Source organism: Ursus americanus, chromosome 15 (genome assembly GCF_024610735.1).
Source record: "Ursus americanus isolate L20-20 chromosome 15, mUrsAme1.1.p, whole genome shotgun sequence".
Classification (NCBI taxonomy): Eukaryota; Metazoa; Chordata; class Mammalia; order Carnivora; family Ursidae; genus Ursus; species Ursus americanus.
The window spans coordinates 26,125,904-26,135,763 of record NC_142141.1 but is presented as its reverse complement, the minus strand read 5'-3'; the positions used below and the strand labels follow the sequence as shown (position 1 = coordinate 26,135,763).

The window sequence follows — 9,860 nt, the reverse complement described above, 5'->3', positions numbered from 1 at the left end:
GACAGAAACTGTTTATCTGTAGCAATAGTCAGTTGAAAAGCGTGCCTTTAATATGCAGACAAGAGTTCCTGGGTGTCTGGGTGGCTCAGTAATTAAGCGGCTGCCTTCAGCTCAGGGCGTGATCCCGGCGTTCTGGGATCAAGCCCCACATCGGGCTTCTCTGCTGGGAGCCTGCTTCTTCCTCTCCCACTCCCCCTGCTTGTGTTCCCTCTCTCGCTGGCTGTCTCTCTCTCTCTCTCTCTCTCAAATGAATAAATAAAATCTTAAAAAAAAAAAAGAGTTCTTGTTCATTGGATGAGTCTTTTAAATAACTTAATGATTTAACAAAGTCATGTATGGACTCGAAGCAGCGGTCTTCTTTTTTTATTGAACAATCATAAACTTTGCCTTTTAAAACAAATACTAACAGCTTATTCAGCTTACATTCAAAGAGCCTCCCGCACACACATTCACAACTCCGTTGGCAAACTTTGAGAATAAAATATAGGTAAATAGTGAAATCATTCTTAAATAATCTTCACTCCAAATAAAATACTTCTGCAAATATTTCCTGACAAACTCTAGTACAACAGACCTGTTTGTGCTGAGACCTCCCGAGTGTACTCACAAGTCCACTTATCAACCAACTTTAAAGGAAAGAAAAAGAAGAAAATGAACAATATTTTAAAGTTGACGTTTCCTCTTGAAAATTGACTCTTTTCCAAACCTCCTAAAAGAGTATTTTCTACTTTAAATCTGAAACTCACCTAAGTCACTGCACTTACTTTTAAATAAATTCCTTCTGTTGTTCATTTTCTGACAGTTTATAAATCCATAATGACTATTTTTTCCTAGGTTTTTCTTATGCTTATTACCATTAATATTACTATAATTATTAATAATAAATTTACCATGCCTTGGATGTTTGGAAACCTTACAGAGTTACACCTTTATCCTACCCATTTTAAACAAACAGTCTTTCGTTCATCTTCTCAAGAAGGTGATAAGTATGGGTTTGGAGGATGACTCATGCTAACATAATTGTTTACAAAACTATATAAATATTTACCTTTACACCTCCTCCAAGTGGACAAAATACTTCCTAGCTCTCTCAGTCTGGGGTGACATTCTTTAAAACCATGTATGGGAGCGTATGTTTGCCCTCTGCCCCCAAATCATCCTTCAGATACGGAAACCTGGGCATGACAAGTAGCAGCCCTTTGAAACCTGCCTCAAGTCAAGGTTACGACTCACACTCCCACAAGCTTCAAACATCCCACTTCCTTCAGGGGTTGTTTTGTTTTGAAGTTTCCCAAACTAAATAAAAAGCAGAACTAAATCCTATGGATGCTACCACAAGGAAGACCTGAATATCACACTCCCCCACCCCGCCCCCACCTTCTCTCACTCCTAACTCTCCCTCCATCCTGTATCCCAACATCAGTGTGCATCCGAGTCACGGACACGTGACTCACTCTGGTCGTCAGCTCTGGCTAGCTCTCTCTTTGGCTGATCTGCAACCACATTATCTAAATTGCATTTTCAGTTCTCCAGTATTCCTATAAACACATATTTAACAAATCTATATGCATTCAAATATTTAACAGATATCTAAAAGTGTTCAGTCATATGCATTTTATGATTGTTAGTAGCCTACTTTTTTTTTCCGGACCCACACACTTGGCCTCCCAATATCACATGTCCATATGCTATAATCTAGACAGTTCTTAAAATGTTGGCTGTGTGTTGAATGATCATTAAAATAAGAGTCTTCTCTCAGAAATCCCACCCAGGATCAGCGAGGATTTAACCATTTCATTACAGGAGAGCGGGCATTCTCTTTTACGAGCTCTTCTCTCACAGCATTGCCGTCTCCAGATGCCATGTCATGCTCTGAAATGAGAAAGAATACAAATCATGTCCAGATGTTTATAACTCTAAGATGAAGAACGTTTTATCTTACTTTTGTACTTCAAGGGATGTACTATAAAATCTTTAATAGATTCAAAGAGTCTGCTCACTGTATTCACCCACTCTCTGTTAATCGGCACCTGCCATCTGCGTCAGCACCCCCTGAAGGATTTCTCTTCATATACCTATCATCCCTGGACATTATCTTATACCTGCATTTGTCTTTTCTTTCATGTATTATCTCACTCCACCACTAGAACATCAGCTCCAAGAAGGCAGGGGCTTTGTTTTGTTCACCGCTACTACAGTGCCTGGAACATAGTGGGCGCTTAATAAATACTTAGGGAATGAGCAAATGAAAGAATAGATCTCTAAGTAAGACTTTCATACTATCTGGTATGGAAGAGGGCTTAGCTTATTGTGTGGCACCAGAAGGCAGATGGCAGCTCAAAGACAGAACTTTTATAAAGATCGCTCTTGTTCTGCATAGAAGTTTATAATATTTAGAATTTTCCAAAGTGAAAGTTGTCTGCTTCTAGGAGTAGCGAGGTGTGTTTGCTTCAACGGTGCACATCTTCATACGGAACGCTGTCTGGTTAGTGCAGCCTGGCAGATGAGTGTGAGCAAAGTAATCAAATATCCCTGATCGTACTGTCCCTAACCCCCCTTAAGAATTATTTGTAAATTCCAAGTCTTAGAAAATTGGAAATCTCACAACAGTAACAACAACAACAACTAGAACTAGGTAGCCAGGAAAGCCACTTGCTAAGACTGTAGTAGCCAATAGATAGAAAACTAGAGAAGATAAGCTCATGCAATCGGGGTATGGAAGGGACCTCAAGAAGTCCCTGTGCGGGTGAACCTTGGAACCACTTACACAGGCTTTGTAAACAGATCTGTCTAGAGGTGAAGCCCACAGCAGGACTGAGCCCCCAAGTCCCCTCCTATAAACAGTGGCACATGCATCCCGGCAAGTCCAACGGGGACAACGCACCACTGAGCAGAGACGCTCCTATGCGTCTTCTCCATGAGGCCTTTAGGAGATACTGCTCTCCAGCCTGAACCTGACTAAGGTTTACCAAGATTACACTAGACATCATCTTTTGCTCCTCCTTTAGCTAATGGAAGCAAACACCTTAGGTCAGAAAATGCTTTTCCCATAAATTTCTACTAAGAATCTTGATGCCTAATTTGGGTATAGAAATATTTTTTGTGTAACCCCTAATGTAACTTCTACCCAGCAAAATATCAGTGTCCAAATCATCTATACGGTAGTCAAGATATCTGCAAAATCTGCATGCACATGACAGAGGGTGACAGGCTTAAGGGAAAGAGACTGCACAAAAGTCCAGCAGAGAAGAGGACGTGTGGCTGGGTGTGCAGTAGGAGGGATGGGCGTTCCCTTCCTGAAGATTATTCCAAAGGAGCTCTCGTGGCCTCCCAAACATTGATCCCAAACACCAGATTCACAAGGGATTCAATTGTCTCTTGGTGGGAAAGGTTTAAGTGCAACCATAAATGAATGAAGAGGAATACAAAAGTTGTTCTTCAAAGTGCTCCGTAGCCTGCAGTTTTAAGAAAGCAAAATGAGACAAAAGACCCCAGTGTTTGAGACAGCTAGCTGGACTAAGACAATATGTTTCAAACTTGTACTGAAGTAATCAAATCATTCAAAAAATGTGTAGTCTTGGAAAGTAGATTGATGGTTACCAAGGGTTGGGGGTGGGTTATGAGGAATGGGGGCAACGGCTTAATGGATAGTGGGGTTTTATTTTGAGCTGGTGAGAATGTTCTAGAACTGGACTGAAGTGGCAGCTATGCAGTATTGTTAACATACTAACTGCCACTGAACTGTTCACTTCAAAATGGTTCATTTTATGTTATGTAAATTTCACCTCAATACGAAATGTGTTTTTAGGACTTAAAACTCAATCTTTTTCCATTTTGTTTTTCAAGGACTATAGGACAAGTCATAAGTACTTAAAATATTAATGATGACCTCAACTTCCAGATCAAATATTCACAAAGATACTTACCTGATAGCTTTAAAGGGGGGTGTGTGTTCATTTTAAATTAATGTTTAAGGGCATGGCCACACCTCGACATAAAAATTCACTTAAACATACAGTTATTTCCTCTTTCTCTTAATGTACTTACTTGTATCCGTGTGTAAGAAGGAGGTAAAGCTGGATAATAAGTACATTTGCCAAATATTTCAAATCTTAGTTAACTCGAAGCGCAAAGAACCAGAAACAAAAACTAAATGAAATGGATGTGGATTGTCAACTATTTATATCTAAGGGAGGGGGGAATCGCACAGTTTGTTGATACGAGCAGTTACTATGGCTACATGTTGTTTTAAATGAGCTACTTTCAATTTGATGAAGCTTTACTGTACTGGTCATTTATTCCACAAGATAACCAAATATGTCCACAGCACCCTCTCATATGCTGTATTTCTCACATTTTAATAACCCGGATACAAAATACACATGCGTGAACAAGCATCATGTGACTATAGCTACAATTTCATTCAAAGGCTTAGAGATAATTCCCAAATCTCAATCACAGATACGGTCTCTTATCCTCTCCCAAATCCATAAAAAATGCATGCTTGGAAATATTCCATATAAATATTTCCATTTTGTTAAAAAAAAAGAAGAAATGTTCAATATTTTCTATCTTGGCTCTTAAACCTTATCTGATAAATTCTTGAGTGTATTTTTCCTACATGAATTCGAAAGAGAAGTAGCTTTGTCTAGTACGTATGTAAAACAGATCACTGAAGAATTCAAAGAACTTTGTATATCTTGGTTGTTTTCTTATTACAGGTGTGTTGGTAATCAATCATGTTTATTCTCCATAAAACTGGGTAAACTTTATGGAAGAATGTATGATGCCCCAAATTATTAATGAAATCTTAAAAAAAAAAAAAACAGCAACAGCAACCAAACTCAACCACCACTACTTTCCCCTGAGAAAAATAAAGAACAAAATCATTCAAACCAATGCTTTATTCTCATCATCTATATTTCTTAAGTATTCAAACTGAAAATGAGGTTATTTTTCCAGTGTTTACACTGAAATCAATTCATACCTGTGTGAGAAACAAATCTCCTGTTGGAAGACTTGGCTACTGAATATTGGAAGAAGGGAAATTTCAGACACTTGCCGGTCGCTCTGTCACATATGCCCGACTGACAGTTGCAAGTCTCCCGGCATTCCATCCCGAAGGTGCCGTAGGGGCAGTCTGAGGACAAAGGGGAGGTTTAGAGAGAGAGCCGCTCCCTGGGCACAAGCCCCCCGTCTCACAGCCCCTGTGCGCCCAGCCTCCAGATTCTGAATAAGCCTCACGAATCTAGACTGTCAGGTAAAATCCAATTCTTAAAAAAAGCCAAGCTTTGGAAGTTGGTACTTTCAGTCACAAATGTGAAATCGCACACTAAGACCAGATCACGGACACCTCAGCTGTCGTGTCCTGCCGTGAAGTTTAGTTGAAGATAGCCACACATAACCAACGTCCTTGAACCAGCCTTAATTCTGTTCACTTTCTGTTTCAATACCAGGTAGGTTCTCGTAGTTTCCTTAGACGGCTCCCGTGACAGCTCAGTGAGGTGGGCAATTGAACAGACACAGGCATCAGCTTCTCAAAGAGTTTAAAGGATGTGATGCTGCCTTTGAATCCACCGTCTTCACCCACAAAATACTATTTCAAATGTATAGGAAAGGGCTCCGTCCACACTAGCCAGGGGCTGAGGAGGGTATCAGGCCAGCTCTCCATGAAGTGATCAATCCTTGGTCTGCTCCGGCTCAGATCAATTCCCTTCTCTGTTGAAATGGCAGCACAACTTACCTAATTCTCCCGGATGCTGAGAGGATTTACTAGTAAAACCTTCTGCAAATCTAAGATGCAACACGCTAAGAAGAACAAGAGAGCTGAGAATTTACCTGTTTACCTCCCCAAATCTGGAAGCATTTAGAGCTTTGATGTGTTCATATTTAGACTAAAACATGCTATACTGAGAAGAGGACAAACCCATTTATTACAAATGCAGGGTCTTTATGACAGAAACAGCATCTCAACAGACAACCCAGTCTTTTTTTTTTTTTTTTTTTTGTGACCCAGTCCTTAACAAGCAGGCAGAATAGATGCAGAATATTTATTCTCTTGGCGTGAGAATATCCTCGTAAGTGTACGATCACACCTGGGGAAAGAGCAAGCAGTGCAGCAGCTGAGCCCTTGGCAATCTAATATTCCACAGAACGATCAAGGTAGATGTTGATGAAATGTATTTTTGGAAGAGATTTAGGATTCTTCTTACCGTCACTCTTCAGATTACAGAGGAGCCTGGTTTTTTCTTGTGGAAAAGCGCACAGGATTGGGATGTGACTGTGTCTCTAGTGATATCGAAAACTAAAACTTGAGCCAAATTCTCAGTTATCCTTCTATTGCAACCCCCAGTGTCCTGAATAGCACTGGGTGGCTAGCAGGTGTTCAGTAAACACGTGTTGGCTGGCTGACTGTTGGCAGCATAATGCCAAACATCTGAATATGTAGAAAACATCTGGATGTGCAGCTTAAGTATACAGTTTTCCTATGAGTGTTCTGTGAAAAAGCTGAAGGAGGGAGTTTGCCTACAGCGAAATTCAACATCTCTGTGTAGAGCTGCTGAGGTTTACACAGGGTCACTATTTCCAGCAGAGAGAAAAATGTTCGAAACTAGACTCGCTTGCAATCTGAAGTGTGCCAAAAAGAACAATCTTAAATACATTTAAAAAATCTATTCCATTAACAGCCACCTCAGTCATTCAGTAGAATGTTAGACTGCTAAAGATCCCAGATGCCTTGCAATGTTTCTTTACCCATATGTGACGGTGCATTTACAATCACATTTGTAGAGGCGATTTTTATGCCAAGAGAAAAAGCAATCTACTGCATATACTTGCTATACCATAAGGATGATCGTATTAACCACTTCCTCCCTGATTTCCTTATGTGAAATCCTGTAATTTACAGAAAATATAGATCCTAGGCAGCTTAAACATTTGTGAATGTTCATCCCAAAAAAGTTCCTCAATATTCTACCTTTCATTGGTTATGAACAAAAATAAACTGAGCAAAAAATAAGATTCTCCTAATAGTCCAAGCATTTATTTCCTAATCTTTAGTATATGCTATAGATTAAAAGGTAAATTAATTTATAAAATATTTGTCTAAAAGGTAGGTGAATTAATGAGACTGTCTCAATGGGGGATGATTACCATTCATAAAATCATACCACTGTATTAAATACATAACATAGAAGAATGAAATAAGAAAGAAAATAGAAGAAATAAATTTCCCAGTCCCTTTAATTGTTTTAAAAGCTTATTTTTATTACAAAACTGATGAATTGGGCTATAACATATGTGTTTCATCTTGATAACAGCTTTTAATGATGAGATCATGAGGTCTCCATGTATAGAGTATCTTAAAATCACCATTCTTTTGATTCTAAACATTTTAAACTATAGTCACTAGGTTTGAAACAAATTCTATAAATGTGTAACTACATCGTTTAGCTATGATTTCAATTTAATGACATTTTTCGTTAAGTCTTTCAATGCTCATTCTTTACAGACTTCCAATTTTTATTTTTCTTTACTGTTATTTTTACTTGTCTTGAATCATCTGCTATTTTTCTAGTTGACCAAACACCTTTATAGAGTGGAATGGGGTTTGTTTATAATTCAGGGTACCCTCTGTCAAGAATGTGAGTCATTCTTAAGCCCACCCTATTTCACAAAGTGCATTAGTGTTCATCAGAATATTTGATCCTGAGAGATGCCCTCCAACCCCCGGACCCTTTCAAGATCAAAGAATCACTAAGCCCGGGGCTAGACATCACTAGAGGTTATCAAGTGCAGACCTCCGTAATCACTGCGTTGCAGAAGAGAGAGCACCTAAACCATCCAAACAGATTACCTGTCAAGTTCCTAAAGTTTTCCAGAAGGGGAGGCCACACAATTTTTCATTGCAACTTTTTTCTTAAATCTCCTACGCATAGGAGTGAAATGCCCTGTGCTTTCCGGCACACCGGGTTCAGCTGCTGTTTGCAGAGTTCTCCTTCTCTCTCTCTCTCTCTCTCTCTCTCTCTCTCTCTCTCTCTCTCCCTCTCTGCCATTGACAACACCTGTGCGGGGCCTTGTCCCTAAGCCACCTGCATTTTCCCTCTTGTCCTTGGCAGCAAAGCCTTCACACCTCCCACGTTGGCTAAAAGCCCTCCGTGTGCCCCCCGGGGCAGGGAGAAGCAAGGGGTCAGCCTTTACCTTTGCAGATCCCGAACTCGTCGCCGAAGTCATCCTCCTCACTGTAGAACTGACACCTGAGCCCCGGGCCGCACTTGACGCCGTCCATGGCCGACACGGTGCGGTAGCAGGTCTCGCCCAGCCCCGCAGCGCACACCCGGCAGCAGCCGCAGTCGTCCAGCACTGTCCTCTTGCAGCGCAGGCTGCTTTTGCACGCGGCGCTGTCGCAGCGCTCGGGGCAGTCCACCGCATACTTGGCGCTCCGGGCCGCCGCCAGGTGCGCAGGTACCAGGAGCGTGGCCAGCAGCAAGAGGCTCTTCATGTTTCCCCGAGGGCTCTGGCTCAGCTTCCCGCGGGCGGCGTGGTCTGTGCTGGCGGGAAGCAGCTGTCCAAAGTGGTAGCTGAGCCTCTGCCTACACGTTTATGAGTTTTATACACTGGGTTGCCCGCATGCTTCCCCGTCATCAATTTCCTCAACCCAGCAGCAGCGCTGTCCTCTTGCCAGGCTCTCTTGTTTTAGTTTATGAAATCCAGGATGAAGGCTGGATTAACACGCCGCTGCCATCCAGGAATTGAAAAGCCCAAGCTGATGTCATCTGTTATGTTTAGATGGTTGTTTTGCATGAGCACTGAAAAACTCGCTCACATCCGTCTCAAGGGCTCAAGGACGTCTGTGAAGAGGGAATAAAGAAGGTTGCATACCCTCCTTCAGGACAGGAATTGTTCTGACACCGGCATATCAGTTGGGCTGCGGCTTTGTCTCAGAGCCTCTGTAGTGGAGAGGAAAATGATATCGACGTGAATCATCAGGAGGAAAGAAGCTCCTTTAAACAAAATAAATAAACATTTGGTATTTCCCCTCAATAAATAACAATGAGATCATTTGAAAGAAGAAAGAGTTATATTGTGCCTTTTCAATACTTACAAGAAAGACAATATTTTGAAAGGGATTTTTTAAGGACCCCTCTCTTCCTTCCTCCCGCCCCTCCCCTCAAATGTTATCTCTAAAACAATTCCTAGCATGTGTATCTAAGTTGATCGTGGATGGAGCTATATTTCTAGTAAGATGTTAAACTGAGAATTTTCTTTAAAATCAATACAAAACCCACAAAAGAGGTAAGATGCTGCTGGCACTGTTTCTGGGTGATTCAGTTCTGGAAAAACTTATCAGTTGGACTTCTTCTGACCCAGAACTCCCTGGGGAGAGGGCTCATCCATCACCACGTCTGCCTGTCCAATGACTGAACCCATTCGGAGCTCTTCCCCTCACTCCTGGCATCTGTCAGGGCCCTCACTAAAAACCGCCAAGCAAGGCAGCCAGCCCAAGGAAACAAGTGAGCCAGCAGGGAAATCGGAACGTGGCCCAGAGAGGCAAGTCACAGGGAAGAGAAAACATTACCCATCGGGAAACAGGGTCTTCGAGCTATGGAGGTCACAGGGCCTAGGTCCCACTGGGGAACACAGAACAGTCCTCTCACAGTATCAGCTGGACCAGTGCCTCATGGAGCAAGGATTGTGGGGCAGAAAGAGCAAGCGAAAGAGGAGAGAGCAGAGCTCTTACACCAGCTGCGTGTTGGGTCCCCAGTCCCACCCCCAACCAGTCAAATCAAAGTCAGCATAAGCCCGCTGTCATCTAGCAACTATTCAACCAGTGAAGTTGACGGATGACTCTTGGTCCGTCA

General features: G+C 41.8%; 1 protein-coding gene across 1 annotated transcript; it reads right to left on the bottom strand.

Moving 5' to 3' along the window:
- Positions 1 to 348: 348 nt before the first annotated feature.
- Positions 349 to 8,833, bottom strand: ESM1 (endothelial cell specific molecule 1). The gene is made up of 3 exons (XM_045815335.2): positions 8,200 to 8,833; positions 4,988 to 5,140; positions 349 to 1,872 (listed from the first exon to the last, which is right to left on the bottom strand). The coding sequence occupies exons 1-3, from the start codon at positions 8,498 to 8,500 to the stop codon at positions 1,775 to 1,777; spliced, it is 552 nt and encodes a 183-aa protein (XP_045671291.1). The 5' UTR covers positions 8,501 to 8,833; the 3' UTR covers positions 349 to 1,774.
- Positions 8,834 to 9,860: the final 1,027 nt, after the last annotated feature.